The sequence below is a fragment of the Spea bombifrons genome, chromosome 1 (genome assembly GCF_027358695.1).
Source record: "Spea bombifrons isolate aSpeBom1 chromosome 1, aSpeBom1.2.pri, whole genome shotgun sequence".
Taxonomy (NCBI): Eukaryota; Metazoa; Chordata; class Amphibia; order Anura; family Pelobatidae; genus Spea; species Spea bombifrons.
The window spans coordinates 77,605,520-77,632,962 of NC_071087.1; the positions used below are offsets into that span (position 1 = coordinate 77,605,520).

General features: G+C 40.4%; 1 protein-coding gene and 1 long non-coding RNA gene across 2 annotated transcripts in view; one reads left to right on the forward strand and one right to left on the reverse strand.

The window, feature by feature from the left end:
- LOC128492003 (uncharacterized) overlaps positions 1-27,443 on the forward strand; it is a 108,813-nt gene that overhangs the window by 33,804 nt on the left and 47,566 nt on the right. The gene's annotated exons all lie outside the window — the stretch shown is intronic.
- FCHO1 (FCH and mu domain containing endocytic adaptor 1) overlaps positions 13,021-27,443 on the reverse strand; it is a 77,202-nt gene continuing 62,779 nt past the window's right edge. Inside the window, exons 27-29 of the mRNA XM_053464406.1 lie at positions 14,712-14,770; positions 13,314-13,478; positions 13,021-13,134 (exon numbers count right to left, since the gene is read on the reverse strand). Coding sequence (XP_053320381.1) covers positions 13,115-13,134; positions 13,314-13,478; positions 14,712-14,770 — 244 coding nt within the window. The 3' untranslated portion in view covers positions 13,021-13,114. The remainder of the gene's footprint in view (positions 13,135-13,313; positions 13,479-14,711; positions 14,771-27,443) is intronic.

Sequence of the window (27,443 nt, forward strand, 5' to 3'; positions counted from 1 at the left end):
TCGACCAATTCCTATGTGTTAATGTCTTACTAGCTTTTAAACTTTTGTTAGCAAGATATTGGAGACAACAGGTCTTACCATCATGGCCAGCGGTTAGAGCACAAATAGACTTTCAAGCTAAATCAGAAAAAGCTATTTACTATGAATAGAGGGATGGATACCTTTGATAGTATTTGGTCTCGTTGGTATAATCTCAGAGATGATAGGGAAATACATGACATTTAACGAAGTACTAAATAAGTAGTACCAACTATATACTTTTTCCTGAAGAATTGATTTATCCTAAATTGCATCTCTCCGCTTCTCGATATCATTTTATGATATTATCTCCTTGTGCGTGTTTTTTCTCTGTTTTGTTTTTGTTATTTGTCATTTGATGGTGTTTTTTTCTTTTATTGAATGTTTTTGTCTATATTTATGTTAAAAAAACAAACAACTTATATATCATACAATCACTTCATAAACACATACCAAGTACACTGCATATATAGTTTGAAGAAAATATGCTTATAAAATATTTTTTTACCATGTGCCAAAAAATCCCCTGATTTCATTTAAAAAATCTGGTCACATTAGCCAGTTGAATACTGAAAACAAACACACACACAAAAGTCAGCTTACCTCTCAGGTGCCTGTCTCCACTCTTTTCTACGGTTTCCTTAGAAGCAAAGGAATCTCCCAGATATCAGCCACTCTGCTATAAAGGTGGACAGGGATTTACAATGGATGGTGTGGCCTAAAACCGGACAGGTTTTTCTTGTTTTGCCTGCTGTTGCTAGAGTTACCCCTGTCACCTTTTTATTTACCGTTTACTTTTATTTACTGTAGTCTGTATTGTAGATGGAAGCTGTTGCCTTCATAGTTTTAGCATAACTGGATAATCATAACTGGTATCACCTTTATTTAATAAGGGCCAACAATTGTAATTGGGGCAGTTAACACATACGTAACATACATCAATGCATACAGACACATCAATAGTTGAGAACCGTGGCCGTGAGCTTGCTGTCTTTGCCTGGAAAGGTGGGCTTACGAGGGCCCCGTATTTTTCAGTTAGTGGTGTACTTGGTTCGGAGATATATATAATTTCAAAAGGTATATAAGATCAGTGGCAGGGCTACAATTATCTAATCATTTTCCTGTCCTGAACTAAATTTCACACCCTTCACTCTTACAAATGCCACTCAACCGCAATCAGCAACTCGATAGGTTAATGAGAGGAATAATTATGCAGATCTACAAATATGTTGTGAAGAGACTTGAAATGCATTCAAGCATTGATGTCAACTGTGGCATACCCAGGGCCTGTCCTAGTCTAAATGGAACACCAGACGAGAATATTCTGCTCCCTTACAAGACAGCTACGTGTTTTACGTAAAAGTCACATCTCAGCCCCATACAGTTCAGATGTCCCTCTTGGAATGTACGTGTTAGGGGATGTGTCAAGATGCCAGGCAGTACTGGAAGTGGATGAATGGGAAGAAGGCATGGTCACCCAACTGCCTCAGCTAAATTGCCAGTTGGAAACGCTAGGAACCAAGATGGTCTGGTCAGAATGAAGGTGGGTACATTCCTTTGAATTGATTTCAAATCCAGTTTGTGTTTATTCATAAGACGTTGGGGTTGCTCCAGGACATTCTTTGATGTTGTGCTTGGGGCTTTTGCATAATGCATGGTTTTACAGGGGTCAGTGGAAGCTTTTAGCTTAACTTTTGTTCTGCATTATGTGATGATGTAGAACTACTACTGGATGTGTAATTGAAACCAAATTAAACATGAAATAAATAGTGACTGCAACAGACCAGCGGTACATAGCAACCAATAATGTACTCCCGCAAAGTAGCATACACTCATAAAATAATGGTGTCCGCTATTAATAAAGCAAAAACGTAGGTTTGTGGTGTATATAATCAATCCTATATGCTTATTACAAGATAAAGTAAATGGGTATAAAAAAGCTTCCCAGAGTTAGCTGCAAGAGCTTCTATTTTTTTTGTGGTGTGGCTGAGATCAGACATATAATGTGTTTAACCAAGGTATTTCAAGTGTTTATTGTAGCTAATAAAAACCTTTAGCTGTGATAGGTGTTGTGACAGGGCCAGGCTAGCTGGGTCATATGTTTGTGTGATGTTTAGCCGGGTCATGGAGCGCTTTTGTGTCCAGTTCGTGATCAGATAACCTGGCTGGAGCTCTTAATCAGCCAGCACAACCCTGTCTGCCCAGACGGCACCCTCACTACAGGGGCGGATAACACAGGTGGGGGAAACCCATTGTATTCCTTAATCCCCTCACATGATACATCGCCTGTATACTGATGGGATTTGTGATGGGATGTGGGTGATGGGATTGGGGTTGGCTTTGTTGCACATTGAATTGAAGTTGTATATAACTTCTGTGCGTTTTGAAAAAAGAGAGTTCTTGTTTTACTACAAATGGTGGTCTGACTGATCCGTGGATAGCAGGAGCTATCCGTATGACGGTACTGACTGGTGATTCCTCATCCCTCAAACAGGGGTACCCAGCCTTGGGTACGGTGAGCCTGTAACAAGTGTAAGGTGTTTTTAGTACGTTTATCGTACCCTCATGCTGACTGGTGTGTGATAAACCTTACTGCTGACTGAAAACCAGGAGCTAGCTTTTTGCTTTGTGTATGTTTTTCTTATTATGAAACTTTTTATTTCAGATTGTACAATCATGCCAAAATGTTTGGTTACACAACACAGTGTCCGCAAATTTGTGTGCTCAAAGCCATATACAGTAAAAAAAAAAAATAAAAAAAATAAAAATGGAACATCCACCAGCTCTTGCCAAACATCACGCGATTCTGTTGTGAAATTACTCCAAGGAGCCTTTAAGCATGTTAATGTTATTGTATCATTTAACTTTTGTTGCAAAAAGGTATATTACAGTAATTTCCAATTACATAAGTAAATAAATCTTTAACCAAACCAGTGCGCTACTGCTATTCTTAACCTAACAATAACTCTATAACTCTAAATCTAAGCTTATTTTAAATTTTTGACCCACTTTCTTTCATCCGCATACCTGCCAACAGTCCCGAATTTCCTGGGACAGTACCGTGTTTTTTTTCTTGTTTTTTTTTTTATCCAGTCTTGTCCTGTCAAATTCGGGTTGTAGGTAAGTTGCATATGTTAGACAAGTATGTAAACATTGGTCTCAAATTCCCCATTCAACTTCTAAGCGTTCATTTATTGATTTCATCACCATTTCATCCTACCCCCATTTTACCTTTTGGGCTCTGGCGCTAACCTCTTGTAACACTGATTCTCCAGCTGCTTTCCAGTAGCATCCACCTCACTCACTCCCAGTATTGATGACATGAAGGGTGGCGGGGTAGGCTTCCTACTCTCCCCAACTTGTACTTTTCAACCTATTCCCTCTGCTCCAGCACTCTTTCTCCTTATTAGAAGTCAATACTATTGGACTATTTAATCCCATCTCCTTATGCATTGCTGTTATATAATGTATCTCTGGCCTGGCTAATATCTTTCTTGACCACTTCCCCTCATGGCTTCCTCTATTCCTCTCCTCTGATGTTCCTTCTGTCATCCTTGGGGACTTCAACATCCCAGTTGACACCCCTTTGAGTCCCATGGCTTCAAAATTTATTTCTATTAATTCCTCTTTTGATCTCGCACAACATATTAACTCCCCTACTCACGATGATGGTCACGCCCTGGACCTTTTTGTGCTCTCTCTCTAACTTCTTTAATTCCCCTTTTCCCCTTTTCCCCTCTTCACTTCCCTGACCACCACTTCCTATCCTGCTCTCTAACCTTGGCTCCTACTCACTCCCTTGCACCCCAACCTCGCCTAAACAGAGAACTTAGCTCCATTAACCTTCAGAAATTCTTAACCGATTTACTCCCTCCCCTATCTCAAACATGTCATGCCCTAACAACATTACCTCTATCTGTAACTCCACCCTTACATCTGCTCTTGAGGATGTGGCCCCAGTTACTACTCGCTCTTCTCGTTTTCAACCCTGGCACACAACTGTAACTCAACACCTTTGACGCTGTTCCCACACTGCTGAACGTAGTTGGCCGAAGTCTCATTCCACGTGTGACTTTCAGCACTATAAATTAATGCTACGTTCCTTAAACTCTGCTGCCTAGCCTGCAGTTTCTCATCTCTTTTGGCTGTTAAGTAAAAAAAAAATCTGTTTAATGAAAAAATGCATACAAAATATAAAGATAAAGTTCAAGAGTACATTTACAGTTAGAGTAAGTGATGAAAATAATGGATACAATCATCAAAGTAGTTATTGGCTGTTAAACTTAACCTATGCCTTTTACCAAATCTATCTTACAGATTGTTCTACAGAAGCATACTTTCTCCCAGGCTTCTACCAAACTCCCCACATCCTTTTTCGACGTTCCACGTTATGTGTGAATATAGGATATATTGGGTAGAGGAGCTTAATTCACCAGGTGATCAAAACATATTTTTTCCACATTAAGGCCCCTAGGGGTGGGCGTGTCAGCTACCAAGTTATGTATGATATATACATATATCTAGTGTCTCCAACTAGATAAAAAGGACTTTTACAAACAAACCAGTGGGGTGTGCTAAAACAATTGCACCATCTAGGTACACTGCACAGATAGTGATATTTAACTTATATGTATCTTGTGGAAGTCTCCAATATGATTCAGTTTCATACACATATAGGGAAAAGTATCTTCATGGCACAATAAAAGTAATTTATAAAAATAAATGTATATATCAGTGAGGATAGGCCAAATATTTTGCACTTTTTTTGAACAGATTACTGCTCTTTGGTATCGCTCCTGAACTGTTCTGGTTACTGTTCTTCTCAAGGAGGTGGCTCAATCAGAAATAACGAAACATAAAAAAGAATTCTTTTAAACCCTTCTTCCTGCGTCTAGTACGGTCATGTGATGATGATGTCATATCCACTTCCTATGTTTCTTGCTCCTCTCACTCCATTAAGCTGAAGACACGACCCTTGTCATTATTCAAGGCATGCCTTCCTTTTCTCTATCTGCCACCTCCTCCGGTCATCACATTGCAATTGCGAATACATCAAAGAGACGGGTATCTTTCTGATTGTGTTCTCTACTATATCATATACACCATACGGACAGAGGTATTGGGAGATCCGACCATTACATCAACAGCGTCTAAACTTCTTGGAAGGGTTTCCACAAGATTTTGGTTTGCTTCCGTGCTTCCTTTTCACCCAGTAGAGCATGCTTTGTGTTATTTAGTTACTCTATACCTGCAGTGCTGTGCTTATTGGGTTATTTATTTAATCTATACCTGGAAATTCAATGAGCACATACTTTTGTAACAGGACATACATTTGCATAAAATAATATTTCTGCTCACACAAACCAAGTAAACATTAGAGGGAACACTGCACTGAGGAATTGTTTTTACCTGGTTTCTATTTATTTGTTTTGCAGGAAAATAATTTGTTTTTATCCTGATTTACTGCAAAATTAGCGGGGGATACCTTTGGCACTATAGCCGGAAGGCTGGTGCCGGCATTGCCCGTGCGCACTTACCTCTCTGAGCCACTGTTGTGCTGTCTGGAATGGAAACTACCCGTACGTAAGTCCTCTCATCTGTTTGTGGCCTCATCTGGCCCAAGCAGGGGTTTGAACATCTCCAATCGCTCCATTGCTAGATGGATTGTGTCGGCCATCAGCCTGGCATACTCTGCAGCTGGCCAGTCTTCACCTATGGGGATCCGAGTTCACTCTACTCGAGCAGTCTCTACCTCCTGGGCAGAACAGCGTCTCATTTCACTCAAACAGATTTATAAGACGGCTACTTGGAAGACTTTGCCCAGCATTACAGACTCGATCAGATGGCACAGGAGGACTCAATTTTCAGTCAGAAGGTCCTTGAGGCTGTGTTTTCCTCTTAATGTTTTCCCACCCTTCCTCTTATATATCTATCTGTAGTGTCACCTGGGACGGCAGGGAAACTTACCGAGAGCTTTTTTCCCTGCCGATCACCGGTGACACGTTTGTTCCCTCTCTTCCTTTTCAATAAGTTTTTTGCATCAGATTTGTTTTCCTGTGTGGTCTTGGTTATTCACTGGGGATATCAGGAGGGGAGGAGCTTTTAAATGTTTCGGAGTTCTGCCCTGTCTCGGGTACAGAGGAGGAGTCTATCTGTAGTGTCACCAGGGATCGGCAGGGAAAAGAAGCTCTCTGTAAGTAGAATTCACTGTTTCCTTGTCATTTACTGGTCGCATGAAGAGAAGAAATCTCCACATATCGAAGTATGGCAGGGAATTAAAAAACTACTGGAACCTCCCCATACCTTCAGCCTGTGTCACAACTTGAACAGCCCCTAAAAAACTTTATTAGAGTGTGAATTGTGCAACCAGGAAACGACAGAAAATAAAATCTACAGTAATAATTTTCGGTTTCCATGTCATTCCATGTATCTTAAAGAAGGGTATATAACAATACTATAGGGTGGGATCAAAACAGTACCAATTGCAGAACTCTAGAGTTAAGTTGATACCATAAATGTATGATTTTTCCAAACAGCTGCATTTCAAATCAGATCTGCCAAGAGGCCAGCTATCTTTGCCCATGACGCCTAGAAAGCCCTATAGTAGAATGTGCACATAATCCATTAGGAGGCTCCATGCCAACCTCTGTGTAAGTTTCATTAATCGCAAACGCCCTTTCTAGGGCCTGTGAACGTAACAGATTAGATGTCTTTTTTTCAGAATGCTGTCCTTTCCAAATCGACTTGCAGGATTCTGTCTCATTCCTTGGACTAGGACAGAACAATGGCAGAATGATTTCTTGATTTTGATGGAAACCCTTAGGCACAAATTCAAGAGGTAAGCACTTAACACAGAAAAAATAAAAAATATAGCTTATGAAGTTGTCATATTCTTCTACGTTAGTTAGGGTTACCAGCAAATCGGTCGATAAGGTTGAGCAAAAATTCTGTACCCAGAAGGAAACACCTGTTTCAGATATAGTCATTCCAATTGACTAGATGGATAGCTACATACAGACTAGAATGAAATCCTTAAGTCTCTTCTCAGGTGTATTTATATATAATTTAATTTCTTCCAAATGATAAATCATAGTAAAGAATTTAATTAGGTAATAAACTATGGTAGCCTTTGGTGTAATTGATGAGTTTTAAGCTTTTTTTAAGGAATTAATTGAAAATTTAATGAAGTTTTGAAATAACCTACTAAAATTGATAACTATACCATCTTTTTTTTTTTTCTTTGCATCTCAAAAGGATTTTAAATGAGTCAAATCAGGAAGTGTCCACTATTTGCTTTGCAATTTTTTTTTGGAAGCCTGCATCAACTTAATTTGTGTAAGGCACCCACCAACGGTGCAACGCGAGGGAGGAGACCAGAGGAAAGGGGAGGTGGATCCTGCTACCTACCCCTATATAAACCCTCCAGACACCTCACACAGGGCTTACTAGTTGAGGTACAGTGAGTCCGTTTCTACTGATTTCCCCCCTGGTACAGATGTTACCATATTGATTTGGGACTGGTCCTGTACTTTGCCAACACAGATGATATTGTATATTATAACTTTTCCCTGTGTTTCCCCATGTTTTCAGCTACCCTCAGAAGTATATTATCTATTATCTCATCACTTGCTCAGGGGATTATCTCTGGCAGACTGCAAGGATCTGCAACCCAGTAGTGACAAGCTATTGTATCAGTTTAACGTTAGACTCTTCTCTCCCACCCCATGGTGCACTACTATGTTGAAAAAGTCAGTCTCCCCCCCCCTCCCACCACTACAGACACTTACCCCGGCCAAATCATCAATTTCCCTGAAACTGATTTCAGCCAGTAATAGATAGAGGTTGGGACCCCCACTGTATTGTTAATCCTGTTACTGACCTTATTGTCTGTGGGAGGCATATTAAGGGGGCAGTTGTGTACCCATTGTATCCCAATATCTTGATTTATGTTAATGTGTGCTTTGCTGGCTATATCCAGACGTGTGTGAAAAATAAAGCAATTTTCATTTTGTTTATACCCTACATCGAGTCTCGGCTAGTGACTGGGAAACCAGGGAAAGAGTGGGTTGTCCAAGCACAAGTCAGCAGAGGTAGTTGCCGTGCCAGGCACAACACGCAAAAATGGTCAGTTAACCAATAACGTGCCTGGCATGTCATGGCATTAAACAAGCTTACAAATGGATTAACAATGTGGGTTATTTATTTTTTTTTTTTATAGGAAATTAGATGATAAAAAAAATAGTATTAGAAGAAAGCCCTACTTGTCCTGAAAAAACTATATAACTTGTGAGGGTACACTAAATGAGAGAGAAGAAAATTACAGCAAAAGTGTTAACAACCTTGGTCACAAAGGATACAAAAAATAAAAAAAAACAAACAGCCTGGTCCTTAAGGGGTTAATTTGTCTTAAATGTCTAAATTTTTTTGTGACCAAAGACCACAGCTTCAAAGTCGCCCTTAATAGTCTTATTTCTTAAAACAAAGTAGTAATTATATATATATATATATATATATATACCGTATTTGCTCGATTATAAGACGACCCTGATTATAAGACGACCCCCCAAAATCTGAATATTAACTTAGGAAAAAAAGAAAAAGCCTGAATATAAGACGACCCTATAGGAAAAAAGTTTTACCAGTAAATGTTAATTCATGTAAACTATTTTTTTTAAATAAAAGCTATGATTGAGAAAAATATTTTTTTTATTTTTATTTCCTTGTATTTTCCAACCTGTCCCCCAGTAACGCACATCTGCCCCCAGGCTTGCCACGCCAATATGGCACTGTGGCCCATGATATGCCTTTTAACCCTCTATATGCCACTGTGCCCCATGGTATGCCTTTTGACCCCCTATGTGCCACTCTGCCTCCAGAAATGCCTTATACCCCTATATCCCATTCTGGCATTTAGGGGGTTAAAATGCATTTTATGGGGCAGAGTGGCATATAGGGAGGTATAAGGCATTCCAGGAGGCAGAGTGGCATTAAGGGAGTTAAAAGGCATTTTTACCCCCCTTAGAAATGCCTTATACCCCTATATGCCACTCTGGCATTTAGGGGGTTAAAAGGCATATTATGGGGCAGAGTGAAATAGGGAGGTGAAATGCCCTATATGCCACTCTGCCCCATAATATGCTTTTTAACCCCCTAAGTGCCATTGTGGCAAATAGGGGTATAAGGCATTCCAGAAATGCCCTATGCCCCCATTTAACACACTAACGCACACACACACACACACTTACTTACTTACTTACCGGTGCTTCCAATTTCATGCTGTTTTGCCGGGGCAGCGGGTTAACGTCTCTTTCTGCTGCAGCCGGAAGGAGGTGGAGTTGGCAGCGGGGGTTTGTCTGCGTCCGTCTCGAATACCTTCCCCGGCTGTCAGAGATCAGTGTTCCCCGCACCGGTGCGGGGAACTCTGATCTCTGACAGCCGGGGGAAGGTATACGCGACGGACGGAGACAAACCCCCGCTGCCAACTCCACCTCCTTCCGGCTGCGCGGATCGCTGCCCCGGCAATACAGAACGAAGCACCGGTAAGTGTGTGTATGGGGGGGGGTGAGACAGGAGGATCCAGGTCCCCTGCAGCGGTGCAGGGGATCTGGATCTTAGTCTCCTAATCAGACCTCTATTTGAGGTCTGATTAGAAGACGACCCCGATTAGAAGACGAGGGGTATTTTTCAGAGCATTTGCTCTGAAAAAAACCTCGTCTTATAATCGAGCAAATACGGTATATATATATATATATATATATATATATATATATATATATATATATAGACAATGGTAGGTGCTGTAGGCTCTGTATTATGGGGAAAAAGATGGATAAGAAAGACATTGCCCTTCTTAGCATGAGTTTTATACCCCTTTATGTTTAGTTAGAGTACAAGTTATCCTATATATGGGTAATATGTGTGTGGAGGTAGCATGCAGACTATGTCAGACACCCTAGGGAGCAATATAACATAATTATATGAAAAATATAAATTATAGTCATTATAGGTGTAGAAGGACTTAAAGTGATCTGACCTAACCAAACAATATTTGGCCAGTTCAATTCACATGCACACAAAAAGGAAAGAGACTTATTGAAGTGCAAATGTAGCCCCCGAAGCCAACATCAAAGGACAACTGTAAATCATGAATTACATTGTCTGTATAGTCTGTTTGTAAATAGTGTCTGATAGTGTTAGTATTGTCTTTTAATTTGTTCATCCATAGGATTGTACATTGTATAGTGTTAGTATTGTCTTTTGATGTTGTATCCCTAGGATTGTAAATTGGATGTATTGTCTTTTGAGATTAGTTTATCTATAGGATTGTAAATTGTACGTTGTGTAATAGTGTTAGCATTGTCTTTTGATATTAGTTAACCAATAGTAATGTACCTTTGATCCCACCCTATAAGAACTACTTGTATGTCATTAGTTGTTACAATCTTCCCATCCTTGCTGCAGTTAGTTACAATCTTTCCATCATCGTTGCAGTCACAACTTCATTCCCAATGTAACCCTGTGTGTGTTAGCCTTTCATAGGCTTCATTACAGCATTAAACCCTCCATTTTCCTATCAAAGAAGCATTTTCTTCTAATTATTCGAGCTACGTGGATTTAAGTTATTAACCCCTAGACGAAGGTGTGTCGGCACCTGGAATCCCCTTTTCCCAAATATATCCCATTTCCGACAATGTGAAATTTAGGAATCCTATTGGACCATTCATATGATAGAGGGTCCTCTTTGGAATGCCAATGTAACAGTTACATCATGTGATTAAAAACACATGTTCCTAGCATTTGCATTCAGGCTTAAATGTATATGTATAGGAAAGGAAAAAAGCTTGAAAATGATTTTACATCAAATGAAACCCTTACTTGCACTTTACTTATAAAATAAATCCTGTCCATAGGATCAGTAAAATACAAGGAATCTTCCAAGGAATGGCTGACCTATCCCTGGCCACTGTGGCATCAATCTTAGGAGCTAGACACAATTCTGAGAATTCCTCTGGGAAGGGAAAGGGTCTAGAGACCCTTTTAGAAACATATGACCTCTTTTCTGGAGTCTTCCATTGTTCATAAATTATACCTTATAAAGCTTTAGGCAAAGGAAAGGTTTCTCTTCTTCCTATTCAAATGCCGCCCTGATAGCTCCAAATAGCTTATGAATGTCCTCTGTGGGAAATGTTTCTTCTAAAATCTCACCCTTCTCAGAGGATTCAGGATCATCTATTTGCTATTACCTTTCCAAACCACAGGAGCAAGGGTTCTTTCTAGACAATCTGAGGGAAAGACTCCTGCAGGAGCACTTCTGACCTGGGGTAAGGATCCCATCACAGATGGCCGCATTTGCTCAAAGCTAGACTGCAGCTCAGTTTTTATCCACTCCTTGAGATCTGCAACAGAATCCTCCTTGGCTTTTAGGCAAGATGAACACAGCTTTCTAGAACAGTTTGACAAAGTCCCCACTCATCAGACAAGTCAGGCTTGTCAGAGGACATCTAGGGCAGTGAAAAATAAATCCCAGGGTTTTAGTAGGACAATAGAAGGTAGACAGGGCAGGACTTCAGGATAAGGATCTAACTTGCAGGACGTCAAGAAAAATCCTCAACACACCATAGCAACCTGGAAGCGGCTGGTCCAGCACGCATAAGGAAGCACACATATGGTGTAAAAATTCAGAAAGTGGAACAGCCTACCTGACTTACGCAACCAGCAATTTCAGGGCCCAGGGCTTCTGATAAATACTGCCCCACCTGCCCAAGAGCCAATGGTAAGACTAGATCCGCCAGAGGATCCTTGCCACAGGGACCAACAGCTCACTTGCTTCCCATAGCAGGTACTGGAGCCAGGGACACAAGCCTCTATAGCTGCTACTAGGAATGACATGGAAATATAGCTGTGTGTTTTGATACAATACTTTGTTTCAAAATATCTTCTGCAAATACATAAATTGCTCCTAACCGTTCATAAAGTCACCATAAAAAGTCTACTTAAACCCCCACTCTAGGGTGACCTCACCCCCCAAACCTCATCTGACTGATAATGTGGAAGTATAGAACATTTATCAAAAGGTAATACCAACATTACCAAATAAGTTAATCTACACTGTGTAACAGATATCATACGTTGGTACTGTTCTGACCCAGAGTATATAGCCTAGGTTATTAAGATACAGGGTGTTCTATACATGCACATTATCCACAGCAACGTGCAAGTGCATATTGGCTCAAACCTGGTTCCTTTTTGTTGTAGGCCACACATGTGCATATTAGTATGTTTTGTGGGGCAGTAGATCAGAAGCATTATTAAAAAGGTATGGGCTAAGTTGCATTGATATGAACACTAAAGAAACCATGGGTTTTGAGATTTTGCTTGCTTTATTTTGTAAGTAAAGTATATCGCCTTCTAGTCTGTCCATCTATAAAGAAGTCTACATATAGGGAGAGAAAATACAAGGGTCATGTGTCTAAGCAAATATAGGTGGAGTACACTGTCTCCAGAATGCTGTACATACATAGTTTAAACCACAGAGACATATACACCACAAAGCTTTAATATTCTGTGCAAACAATATATTTTTATAATAGTTTTCTGTTTGTATATCCAACACATAAAAGCCCTCAAAACACAAAAAACAGGAAAGGTCACTAAGAACACTATACTTCTATAGCAAAACTCCTGTACATACATACATTGTGCACGTACAATCACATCATACTCTCCAGCTTCACACTACAGACAAAGGAGGCTGTATGGCAGAGCTCTTTGATCAAGTGCATATCACAAAACCTTTTGTCAACATTATCCATTTTATGTAAAACTACACGTCCTTCCCTACCTGTGTTACAAAAGATTATTAACAGTGCTTTAATCCTTCTTGAACAGCATGCCAATATTTACTATTGCTCACTGAATCATACAAAGACACCTCTTGCATAACCTTTATACTGTGTGAGAGTCTGCAAAGGTTTTAGGTTCACAAATTGCAGCAGAATTCCAGCATCAGTAGTATCAGCATCAGAAGTCCGAAGCCCAAAGGACAGAAGTAGATTGTTGAAGGGGTATGTTGATGCAAGGCAAGGACATCTTTTTTTCAGCAAACAATATATTTTCCTGCAAAACAAAGACTCTTAATAATGGGGAAAACAACAGGCAGAACAGTAGCGTGAGATACAGTTGGTGTATTGCTGCAAAGTAAGGATGCTTGTTGATCTTAAAGGGTTTTATACAGTGAACTGCTCAATCAGAATATAGCACGCTAAATCACAATGACACCAGATACTGTCCCTCACCTGCTGCAAACCTTTTCTTGACAAGGGACATCCTGTACCCAGATCCCACTAGTTCAATATCTACCCCAGACAAAGTACTGCCTTCATATGTGAACTGAGCTGCGGCTGGAGTAGGACTGCTATGCGAGCGGAGTGTTTGCCATCGAGCAGAAAGCCTTTGCCAACCTGCAAGAGAAAGAATATGATTTTAGAATATTTAAATTTGTCACATGAATGGAACTACCCTATTTCTCTAAGATATACTATAACATAGCATTACCATAATCTGCAATCCATTATTTGTAAATGGCTCAGATTTTTCTTAAATCCTCCCATTTTGACCATTCATTGGCCACTTATATTCTTCATTTGAATATATAATCCTCAATTTTTTTTTTTATCTATAAGTAACAAGTCATACGCACAGAATATTTGGGGGCACATAGCTTTGATTATTGAGAGCCACCTGATAATGGCACATTGAGTTTTTACAGTAGCTGGCAAATCCATGTATTTACCAAAACCAATGTGAGGCAGGAGAAACTATTACACAGTTGTATGTTGCATAACATTTTCCTCAAGGTCATGAAACCTATGTATTCAGCACCAAGTAGTTTCACACTGGCAATAAGTCATAGGGGTGTGTCAACATGTAATAGATAGAATAGACAAATAGTTTAAAAAAAAAAGTATAAATTTCCCTACAAATACAGGAGAGAGAACATTTTTAAATATTAGTTGATGGATTCAAAGGCTCTCAAAGGGATAATAAAGCCATCAATACAATGGCAGTCATGCCATGTGAAAACATAATTCATATAAAACACTTTGCAATAAAAATGTATGGCAACACGTGGCAAATGCTGCTCTGGAAGAACAGGCTGTTCTATTAAATAAAGGTATCATCAGACATAGATTTGGGGGAGCTGCATTTGTAGCGGGTTTGTGTGTGGTGTTACTCTCGAGTCAGAACTTACAGGACATAAAGGTATTATCACCAAGGACACTAAAACCCCAATTATATGGCTAATAAAGGTAGAGAACAGATTTCACTGTGAAAACTTTGCATATTCTTTTTATGGCAATACCGGTAGACCTATTAGCACCTTTTGGGATACATACATTAATAAGATGCAGTGCTTTCAAATACAGTTTACTGCAATTTTACATATTGGAACTGCTGGCAATGACCCTATCCTAGGTCATTAGCGTTAAATACCTAGCGTTACATGAGTCTTTTACTAAACCAATAAATTCTTGAATGCTGTCTTTCAAATCAGTCTCCACGGACTACTAGCTGCCTAGAATTGCCTCTGTAAATGTAGGCAGACATCCGTATCCTAGGTTTTTGTTATCTGTATACTTTCGATACCTGCATATAGAAGTGTATTTACAGAGTGGGACAGATAAGACATTTACCTTCTTGATCCTTTCCAGATAGCGTTTGTGGGATCTGCCACAGCAACCGTCTGTCAGCACTAAACAAAGAAGAGATTGTTGAGAACAGGACACGTGCAGCCAAGCTTCCTTGTACACACACTCACCATAATCCAAAGATGTGTATTAAAAAAATATTCCACACCAACAGACCACATTTTAGGAAGCTGGCTAAATTCAATCAGGAAGTAAAACACACAATAGCAACTAACTGTGAATTAGATGTATTCAATTTGTGGAACATTTAACCCCTTAAGTACCCTATGGACATATCGGTACGTCCTTACCTTCTGCTGACAGGATCTCTTGTGTAGCTGCAAGAAGCCAGCACCGCAGGCTTTCTGCTTCGCGATCGCATGTAACTGCTGCCGGCGTGAACACCAGAAAACTGAAGGCATTCCCTTCCGGGTCGCGTCACTGCTGACGTCACACGGAAGGTCATCGGAGGACAGGATATACCCTGCAGGGTCTGTCTAGACCCTGCTGGGATATATGATCACTCCGACGAGGTACTGATCGCAGACACTGATCTCTATGCAAGTCTATGGGGACTTGCATAGAGATCACAGTGTGATCGGTGCAGGGGGACCGCAGGGAGGAGATTGAGAAATGTTTCTCACTCTTCTCACAAGGTGAAATACAAATTGACAAAAAAAGAAAAAAAAAAAGTGATTATTTTTTAATAATAAAAAAAAAACAATAGTGACTGGCATTTATAACATGTTCAAGAGGTCCCTAAGAGGACTTCTAACCATACTGCACTGATAAGAGTGCAATTTTTTTTTTTTTAAACATACAAAAATTACAATAAAAAAAAAAAAAGATTAAAGAAAAAACCCTTACATCCCATTGCCCTAACACAACATCTAAAAAGGTACAACCCCTGCCCCCGTTCACAACCCCCAAAACCGTTATGACATAAGTATCAAAAATACTACCTTATAGGGTACTATATGTAAGGGATGGATATGGCCCTCTAGAAAGAAGAAAAACTAAGGATGAGGGTGTTTATGTAATCAGGAGATGCAGCTAAACAATTTTGGCTGGGTTTCTCTGCCATACGCATACCGCGTGGAAACAAATCTAACACAGAAGTGTTGGTGAAAAAGCACAGGAAACAATTTCTGCGGCCACTTTTGACAGTGATTGGTGGATAAATAGCTGCATGAAGAGTTCCCAAACACTATTTGTTTAAAATTAGAGTTGCAATCCCATCATAGCTAATGTAACATTTCTACGGCTTTGTAAAGAATAATGTACACCTTATAGTATGTTCCCTATAAGTGCTGGGAAAGTATGAAAATTATATATAAATTAGGTATTTCTGAAATCAGGACACCTGAATTGATAAACTTGGAGGCGATTTTTTTGTCACTTTACCTAATTTTGTGAATTTTTTTTTTCTAATTCTCACCCTAACTATGGTAAAAAAGCCCTCTCTCTCCTTGAAAAAACAATATATAGTTTACATGGGTACACTATTCGCGGGAAAGGGGAATAATCGCTGAACTGACATACCACAAAAATGGCAAAACCGCTCCGGGACTTGAGGTACCAAAAACCCTTGGGATTGAAGGGGTTAATATACAGGTAAGTGCATGCAAGAAGAATAATAATAATTCATAATAGATTAGTTGGCCAATTATTCAGATAAAGCAATATGCAAATTGGGTGTTGAAAACAGAATAAAAAACGTAAAATTTACATTAACGTGGCATTGTATTCTGCACACACAACACTTATCTTAATTACAATGGCCTTTCACTAATCGCCTTCTTATTTTACTGACATAATAAAAGCTATATATACAAAAGAACCCAAACGCAATATTTCTTGAACTAGGTTGAACTAGGTTTTAATACCTAAAAATGATTTACTAGTCCTGAGGGCCAGCCTCCTCCCTACAGACTATGGGCCCTGGCATTGGAAGGGGTTCAGTTCTTGGGGAGGTGGGTAAAGGGGCGTCCATTAGGACTATCTCTTCCCCCTGGAACAGAGTGTAACGTTTCCACAAGTACCAGAGAGTCTATAACTCGGACAGATTTTGGGCGCCTGCATTTGGGGAGGGCGTTTACGTGTGGTGTTACTCTCTATCGGGCCAGGACTTACAGAACAGAAACCTCAATGTCCAGTATTTGAACCTTGATGTGATATCCAGCAGTTTCAGTCAGAAGTCAGGGAAACACCCGTGTTTACCATCCTCCCCACAGACTACTATAGGGACCCCCTACTGGGCTGAGTTCAAATTCTGAGCAGTGTGGAAAGAAAGATCTGATGAAAAACTGTGTGTGGTTTGTTGTGTCTATCGTATGTAGATTTCCCCCTTGTACTGTTTAACCCCTTCAATTCCAGGGGTTTTTGGTACCTCACGTCCTGGAGCAATTTTGCCATTTTTGCGCAGTTCAGCGATTATTCTCTTTTCCTGCGAATAGTGTACCCATGTAAACTATATATTATTTCAAGAAGAGATAGAGCTTTCTTTTGATACCATAGTTGGATGATTAGCTGACAATTTTGAATGAGAATTTTAGTAAAAACTAGCGAAAACTTAAGAAACAAAACAATTTTTTTTTAATTTTCCCTCTGAAGCCTCATAAAATTAGGTAGAGTGATGGAAAATCCCCTCCAAGTTTATAAATTCAGGTGTCCTGATTTCAGAAATACCTAATTTATATAGATTTTTCCATACTTTCCCAGCACTTTTTTGTAGAATTTTTATGCTTATGGCTTAACGGGTTTGGGGGTTGTGAATGGGGGCAGGAGGGTTCTACCGGGTAGATGTTGTGCTAGGGCAATGGGATGTAAGGTTTTTTTAAAATTTTTGTATTTTTTATATTATATATTTAAAGGACCTCTTGAACATGTTATTAATGCCAATGATGTCACAATGACATCACTTAGCTCACTTTTTAAAAACAAATGATTTATATTTTAATGATTTTTTATTATTATTTTTTAAATGGACTAACAGTTTTTTTTCTTCGTTTTCTGTTTCAGCATGGAAGGAGGGTGAGAAACATGGTCCTCCTGCACCGATCTCTCTGCAAGCCCCCACAGACTTGCAGAGATTGCGTCTGTGCCTCATCGGAGGGGATATCCTGTCCTCCGATGAACTTCCAGGTTACGTCGGTAGCGGCGCAACCCGGAAGGGAATGCCGGCTTCTGCTGTCATGGTGCAGTCCAGGCTTGACAGCCTGATCTCCCGTGCACATCCCTGATGCTGCAAGAAGGGCTGAAAGTACCATTTTTTTTGGACGTAGCAATATGTCCATAGGGGACTGAAGGGGTTAAATACCCTTGTGTTTCCAAACAAACCGAGTCCTGTTTTCACCTCAACTTGAGTGCTGCCTGATGCTTGGGGTGGACTGCTATGATCTTTTATTGTCCTTTTTAGGACAATAGCCACACTGTGTAGCTAAGCTTCGGCTAGTCACAGTGCCAACGCAGCTCCAGTGCAGTTGTCCCCCCCTTCTCTCTACAACGCTGGTTCTGTCTGTTGCTGAAGGGGTTAATCGCTGGTGTCCCAGTAGGAGGAAGCAACGTTTGGTGGGAGTACACATCAGGTACAGGGCGTCCGCGATTTTCATATTTAATAAAAAACTAATTGAGAAAAATAGATTTCTTGTTTTTATTTGCCAATCTGCACCCCAGTTATGCACATCTGACCCCAGGCTTGCCACTCTGCCCTATATGCCACTGTGCCCCCCCCAGATATGCGTTATACCCTTATATCCCCCTGATATTCCTTATACCCCCTATGCCACTGTGCCCGATATGCCTTATACCCCCTGATATGCCACTGTGCCCCCTGATATCCACGATATGCCACTGTGCCCCCCTGATATGCCTTATATCCTGATATGCGCCACTGTGCCCCCTGATAAGGCTTATATCCCCGATATGTCACTCCTGATATGACCCTCCTGATATGCCTTTTACCACCCCCCCCCCCATACTTGCCCTCCATGCTCTAGACTGCCTGGTGTCTAGCGGGGGCAGCCGGTGAACATCTGCGTGATGCACGCAGACAACCTCCGCTGCTGGCCTGCACTTTTGCTGGAGCTTCTACGACTGAGCACTGGAAGTTCATGTAACGCCGGTGCCCCATGAAGTGGAGAGCAGTAGCAGAGGTTGTCTACACGCATTGCACAGACACCCACTGGCTGCCAGAGAGGAAGATCCAGGTCACCTGCAGCGCTGCGGGGGATCTGGATCTTACCATTTGCTCTGAAGAAACCCTCATCTTATATGCGATAAAATCAATTCAACTAATCGATAATTAAAACTGTTGACAACGATTTTCATTATGGATTAATTGTTGCAGCTCCAGTTCCATTAATGCCCATTTCCTTCTGCCCAACAACCTGGACACCCCAATGTTCTGTTTAGTGGACATTGAGTGAAGAGCCAGCTGCTTGCCCTAGGATCGGGTTAAGGTCCAGGGTTGAGTTCCACAGGGAACTATATCCTGGTGTTGTGGTGTAGACCTGACTGCTCCTCCTTCAGCTGCTGGCTTGCTTTCACGCTTTAGTAAAAGTGCTCATAATCCCCATTTAGAAAAACAATTATACCCATATTCTTAACAGAAGCACATCGAATATGTTCCTTGGCATGTGTAACTATGATATTCAACCATAACCCCAGGTAGAAATGCAATTATCACCATATTCTTAACAGGTCAGGTGTTTTCCCTGGCATCTTTAAGTATGATATTCCACTGACAATCCCCATGTAGAAAATTATTACAATCATATTCTTATCAGAAATATATCAAATTTGTTCCTTGGCATGTGGAAACCATGATATTGCTCCCACAATCGCCATATTTAAAAAATACAATCCCAGGTTTCAAACAGGTAAAATGTGGTGTTTGCACATACATATTAAATCAGTCATCCACCCTACAAATGCTTTGACACATTTTTCTATTTCTGTAGAATTTACTATGATTCCATTATACAACTGTATATATATTAGCAAGTGAATAGTTAAACATCTGCAGCTTCTTTTTGCAACTTCCAATCAAGCACTACAGAAAATAACTTATTTTGATTTACAACAGTTATTACCATGTGTATAAAAAGCCTACTGACATCTACTGGTAGTTCTGAGCATTGCAGCCAATCATCCCATCCCAATGTGCTGTTTATTATGTCCCTAATAAAAACTATATTTCAAATATAGTTAAGGTATTAAGGTACAAGAAACCAAACATATTTCTCAAACTAGGTTTTAATACCTACTGGTAAATATTAATTCACATGTAAACTTTTTTCATATTTAATAAAAACTATGATTGAAAAAATGCATTTCTTGTTTTTATCTCCCTTTGTTTGCCAACCAGCCCTCCCGTTATGCACATCTGAGCCCTGGCTTGCCCCCCCCCGATATGCCTTAAGCCTCCCCCATGCTCCAGACTTTCTGGTGTCTAGTGGAGACAGCTGGTGGATGTCTTCGAGATGCTCATAGACCACCTCTGCTGCTGCCCGCCACTTCCGCCGGGGCTTCTATGACAGAGCACCTATGGTCATGTCATGCAGTGTCAGGCAGCAGAGGATTAGTTGTTTCAGCCCTACTTGTGTGGGTACCCTAAATGAGTGAGGAGAAAATTACATCTAAACTCGAGCACCGCAAGTGTTCAAACAGTCTCGGTCCCAAGGGTACAAAAGGTAAAACACAGCCTGGTTCTTAAGGGGTTAAAGGAACATTGCTTACATTAGCTGGAAAGGGCAGAAAAAGGTTTAATTATCCTGTCAACGTAAATGCTGATCTTCGACATGTTAGGTATACCGAGGGATCCAGAATTTGCTTCTGAATTTTATGTAATGCATAAAAGGTTACCACTGTTGGAGAGAAGGTTATTTGATCTAATAGTTCATAACCTTCAATGGCCAGAAGATTTTTACAGATTATGATATATGGCTCTGTATGCAAAAGAACTATGTTCTCTCCCTTATCAAATCCTTTTATTGCCACATCGTGTTGGTCTTTACAGAGCGCTGTGTAAGTTGCAAGAGGAAGTAGGGATCTTAGGTTTAGGGGGCTAGTTCTGGACTTGTTCAGCTCAATATGTTTGCCAGTTTATGCAAAGAATGCTGGGAAGAGCAGTTCAGATCTGGCATTACTAGAGCAGGCCGATTCAACTAGCAGGTGAGTACCCTCTCTAGTGCAGATAGAAAAAGGCTAGGAAAGCTAGACAGGTTGTGGTGGTAGGGGACTCAATTATTAGTAAAGTAGATAGGGTAATCTGCCGCCAAGATCCAGAATGCCAAACAGTATGCTGTCTCCTGGGTGCTCGGGTTTGGCATTTTGTGGACTGGATGGACAGATTGTTGGGAGGGGCTGGTGATGATCCAGTGGTCATAGACCATATTGGTGCTAATGATAAAGTCAATGGCAGGTGGGGTGTCCTTAAAAAGATTTTATAGCACTAGGTGACAAACTTAGGGAGAGGTAATATTTTCAGGAACATTACCAGTACCCACATGCTACACTAGGGAGGCAGCGGGAGCTTATGAAAATGAATGCGTGGCTGCTAAAGTAATGTAGGAAGGAGGGATTTGGGTTTTTAGAGAACTGGGCAGACTTTGCAGTTGGCTACAGACTAACAGGGATGGACTGCGCCTCAATGATGAGGAGGCTGCGGTGCTGGGGATGAAGATGGTTAGGGGGGTGAAGACAGCATTAAAATGGGTAGATGGAGTAGGTTCAGGACAGGGCTTAGCTTTGAGAAGCCACGAAAGGAATGATGGCATCAGTATAGATATAGAAAAAGCTAAACCACAACATAATGTAACACACAGGTTGAACGGCTTGGTTGGGATGTGTACAAGTCCCCGTAGTTTAGGGAATACGATCCATTCACTTACCTTGGTAACAAGTGATAATGTAGATTAAGTGGCTGTTAGAGACCTGGTACAATTAAATGACTTGGATATTGTCATACTAGGAATCATGTTACACAGAAAGGATAGAGATGACAGAAAGGGAGGGGAGGTCATCCTTTATGTAGAAAATAGCGTAAAAGTTAACAAAGTAATAAGGAGAACCTAGAAACCATTTGGGTAACTTTAGAACTTTGTAACAAAGCGTTTGTTTGCATTGACGCGCTATATAGACCACATGGGCAAGCAGAGGAGCTCAACAATCTTTTACTTGAGATGTCAATGAAAGATGAGGTATCAGTATGGGAGACTTAAATCTCCCTGATATAGATTGGAAAAAACATACAGCTGGGTCAGCCCATAGTAGAGACTTTCTAAATTCTAAACAGGGTCTTAAGCAGTCGGTAGAGAAGTCAAGGAAAACGGCTGCGCAGGATTTGGTATTTGCAAATGGACACTTGAGTTTGGATGTCAATGTAGGAAAGTGTTTGGGCTCCAGTGATCAATCAGTGTAGTTTAATCTAAGAGAGGTTACATTGCACCACATTAAAACCAAGAGTTTTGATTTTAGAAACCTGGAGGTGAGTGGTAGGGGAGTCTTTGATGATATTTAAGAAATGTCCTACTAAAGGCAACAGAACATTGCATTAAAATTGTTTGCAAGAGAACAAGAAAAAATAAGCCACTGTGGTTTAAGCCGCTGATGTAGCAAATTTATTGAATGAGTAGCTAGCTTTTAAGAAATATAAACAGACTCAAAATAGGAGCAGAATAGATAAAGCTATGCTTAGAGAGGCAAAGCGCATTAATAGATGCTCCAAACCACATGCTGAGGAGAAAATTTCCAGGTTAACAAATAAAGGTGATAAAACCTTTTTTAGAAATATAGGTGAGAGCAAAATACATAAATTGTGATTAAAATAAAGACAACCTAATTAGAGTTTTCAGAACAGGTGGGGTGGGGTGTGGATGAGGATGTGTGCGCACGCATCTAGGTAAAGCTCCACACCCCCTTCCATGCGATGAGCGAGGAAGATGAAAACGCCTGCTGGAGCATATACTGGAGCCTAGCGCGTGATTATACCCACCAACAACAAGGGAGACTGAGCAAGGTGATGCAGATTACATCTTGCTGAATGAGCAGTCCCCTAGACATTAAGAGCGACGTCCTATTCAAACAAAACGAGGTGGATGTTAATATAAATGCCGTATTAAAGCCTTAATAGACAGATGAAAACCTACAGGCTACTCAGATAAATGGACTTCTGATCTACACCTGCTGAAATAAAGATGCAAGACAGATAAGTACTATGCAAAAAAGCTGACTTTCTGTCCATTTAAATGGTATTTTTTGCATGTATAAAATTTGCATTTGAGGTTTCTAGCATGGTTATATTGAATTAACATTAGGGAAAACCAAAAAATACAAGAGTGCTATATCTCAAATGGAATCCCGGATAATTGATCTAGATAATAGGGGCAGGCTCTGCAATCTGAAGATCAGAGGGCTGCCTGAAAAAGCGGAAAATGAAGAGGTCTCTCAAACACATATTGAGTTATTTAATAAAATCTTGGGCGGGAAGCCTCACACTAGTATAGCAATGGATTGAGCCCACTGAGTCAGGAGGCCTAAAGAATTGGCCAAATCTGTTCCAACAGATGTAGTGTGCTGTATTCATTCATATACCCTCAAAGAGGACATACTGAGGAAGTACAGAATGCAGAGGAATATATTGTTCCATGATAGTAAAAAACAGAATATCACAGCTCTCTTAGTAAAGCTGGACTGGATGACCACCTCAGGGACACGGGTGGACATATGCAGGAAAGGGCAAAAATAGTGTAATACTTTCTCTTTAAAGCATCTCGGTATATAATTTATTATAAATAAACTCACAAACATGCACCGAGGACCAGCTCAAGTGCAAAATGCGCATTGATAAAATTAGGGTTACGGGACACCTCCGTAAGATAAAGTGCTCTTCTGGAAGTAGTGCAGTGCTCAGGCATTCACCTCTGTTCCAGAGTGCGGTAAAAAGGTGCAGCAAGTCACTATTTTTTTGAGACTCTCCTCCCGGTAACTCAGCGTAAATTAATAATAAATTAATATTCAATATATGCAGTGGTGCAGTTTCCGCCCTACGCGTTTCATTAAAACTTAACTTCCTCAGGGGCTTTGTGGAACACCACCAGTACAGAATGCAGAGGAATATATAGTTCCACGATATGAATATCCACATCCTTTCCAGAAGTATCATGGGCTACCCTTCAGGCAAGTAAGAAGTTGCATGAAAAAAAGCAGATATTCCATTTAGTTGGGGATTCCCATTAAACGTCTGAGTAAAAAAAAAAAAGGAGGTCCAAATATATATATATATATATATATATATATATATATATATATATATATATATATATATATATATATATATATATATATATATATATATATATATATATATATATATATATATATATATATATATATCACCAGATGTCCCTAAATTTTGTGACTCCAATACTAGATAACAGATCAACCAACCTCTGATCTTTTCCGCTGTGGATGAGAGTTCTAAGCGATCGCTCAATTAAGTGTGTATGTGAGCATGGATGTGTACTGTGTATGTGCGTGTGCGTGCGTATTTGTGAGCATGGATACCTGATAGGACTGAAACATCTAGGAGGGCTGGCCTTGCCAGTAGAGTGGTCTCGCCTGTCTTAAAACAATGGGTCACACTTGAGCAGGGGGGCCTCGCAGTATTCCAACTTCTGCTTGGGTATCTCCATCACAGAGAATAATAGAGAAAAAGTGCCACCCTACAGTTCTACCTACAATAAAAATACGGAAGGAGACATTTAATGTAGACTTCCCGCAAGGAGTGTCATCTCCCAGCCTGGGAGGTCTGGTCTCTCTTGAGACTAGATACCCTAGACTGGGACATGTCATGCAGGAGGATGATATAATACCTTTAGAGAATATTGGGGGAGATAAACCATCTTATAATATACAGAAATATAATTATATACAGCTACCACATTATGTTAAGACCCTGTTCAACCAATTCCTGAGAATGCTCACGCAATATTTATTACGATTATTGAAATGTACAGGATGCTCAATCATTTCCGCTTTAGAGGTGGAATCTAAGCCTTATGTAAGAAATGGGAACGTGATTGTAAATGTATTTTGTCGGACATTCAGTGGAAGAAATAGCAACACTTGTACATAGATGTTGAAGATCAGTGGCAGATCAAGACAACCGCTTTAACCCCTTTGTGACAATGGCTGATTTTATTTTTGTACCCATCAAGGCAAGTCATATTGTTTTTTTCAGGACAAGGATGGCTTTCTTTAGATGTCATTTTGATTGTATCATATTTACTATAAAAAAAAAAATAAGTATAAAATATGGTGAAAAAGTGAGAAAAAAAAAGGGAGTTTTTCTGACTTTTACTTGAAAAATCTTTTACTCATCTATAAAAGCTAATCAAAAAACCTGCTGAATAGATTCTACTATTTGTCCCGAGTTTAGAAATACCCAATGTTTTCATGAGTTTTTTTCTGCACGTTATGGTACAATAAGTACAAGTAGTGTTTTGCTATTTCAAAACCATTTTTTTTTCCAAATCTGGTAATTCTTCCCCCATGTGCTATTTTGGGTATTTTTGAAGCTGGCCAATTTACCCCATCAAACCATATATTTTTGACACCCCAGGGTATTTCAAATACTAGTATTTTAACTTTTTCCATGCACTAATTATATCAGCAGTCTTTGTCAAACTTTGTGGTAGTCATTTTTTTGTGTTTTTTCCCCACACACATTTTATTCAGGGATGAATTAACAGGTCCTGGTATATATCACTGTCACACAACACCCTTATATGTGTTCAGTAGACACCCCATGGGCAGTTAACATGCCATTATTTTAACTCTTTCCATGCGACAATTGTTTTATGATAAAGCGCTTATTTTAGGACTTGCTCATAAAAATATTGTTTATATTATATACATATACACACACACTTTTTTGGCCTTTCAGGTTCCCCCGATTGTGACATCAGTGGGGAAACTATTTTTACGTTATTTTTTTAACCATTTTTATTTTTTGGGAAATGGTACTAAAGACTTTGAGCGTTTGCTGCCTGCCTTGACCCGTGCCTGTTTACCGTTGATGAGATTGTCGCCGCCTGCCTTGACCCGTGCCTGTTTACCGTTGATGAGATTGTCGCCGCCTGCCTTGACCCGTGCCTGTTTACCGTAGATGAGATTGTCGCCGCCTGCCTTGACCTGTGCCTGCTTATCATTTACGAGATTATCACCGCTTTCTCAAACCTGTGTCTTCATTCTGAACCCACAGATTGTTCCTGCTTTGGGTATCCACTTCCTAAAAACCTTCTAGCCTGACAGAATAACCCAGCCACGTCATGGATCCCTCAGGAATGGCTGATGTACTCTCGGCTCTGACGCAACAGATGTCTGTACTCGCACAGACTGTTAGAGATATCCAAACAGAGCAAACTAACTTTCAGGCCCAGATTCGGGACTTACGTTCTACACCAGTTAGTTGGTGCTACCGCGTCCTCCTCTACACCTCCTACTAGGCCTCCGGAACTTCCTGGAGCAATATATCTGAACCACAGATAAAGCTCCCTGAAAGGTTCAATGGTGATGGTAAACAATTCCGTTCTTTCATCACTTCTTGTGAACTGTTATCTGTCCTCAAACCACGTACTTGCCAGTCTGATTTTGTAAAAGTACGTACGACTATTACCCTGTTAGCAGGCGAACCTATGACTTGGGCCAACCACCTCCTTCTTCTTACCCAGCGTCCTGTCTTAAATTCCTGGGCTTCCTTTAGCACGGCTATGGCGGAACTGTATGATGACCCGCACAAAAAAATCTGCTGAATCCTCCTTACGACAAGGCCGACGTCCTGTGGAAGGGTATGTCACAGAATTTTGCAGTATTGCTACAGACACCACTTGGAATGAACCTGCTCTATTAGACCAGTTCCGTTTAGGTCTGTCTGAAACACTCAAAGACGAACTCGCCAGGGTCGGCACCCCCGAGTCATTAGAAGAGACCATTGGCCTGGTCATTCGTATGGATCGTCAATTCAGAGAGAGGCGGTTGGAAAGAACACATACATCATACTTTCCAACCAAACCCACTCCTAGACCCATTCATCCTCTAGTCCTGGTTGAGACTAACCAATGCAATTTGGGCTTATCCGTGGGCCCCTCTCTGCACCTGAAAAGGCGTAGACGCCTTAACCTTTGTCTATACTGCGGTCAAGCCGGACATATGGTAAAAGACTGTGCAGCACAAACCGCCAAACCCAAACTAGGGCTGCAACAACTAATTGATAAAATAGATAATGAAAATTGTTGCCAACGAATTTCATTTTCGATTAGTTGAATACATTTTTATCGATTATAAAATGAGGGTTTTTTTCAGAGCAAATGCACTGAAAATCACCCCTCGTTTTATAATCCATTTCACTCAGTGTGACTCACAGCAGCAGTTACTACTTACCAGGCCCTCCCTGCAGTAACCCTGACAACTGGTCTTGCCCCTTCCTTTCTCCCAGTCCCACATGGCAAAGACACTCATCTGAGTATAAAATTAATATTTGGGCTGCTGAAAGTTAGGGGATCTGGGGGTTAATTTAGGGGCAGCTATGGCTAACGGGGTGTTTAGGGTTAATCTAGGGGCAGTTGTGGTTGATGAGGGTTAATTTAATGCCGAGGACTGAGGGTTAATTTAATTAATTTAATAAGGTTAACTTAAGGTGCGGTTAGAAGTAAAGGGGGGGGCAAACTAAGGGGA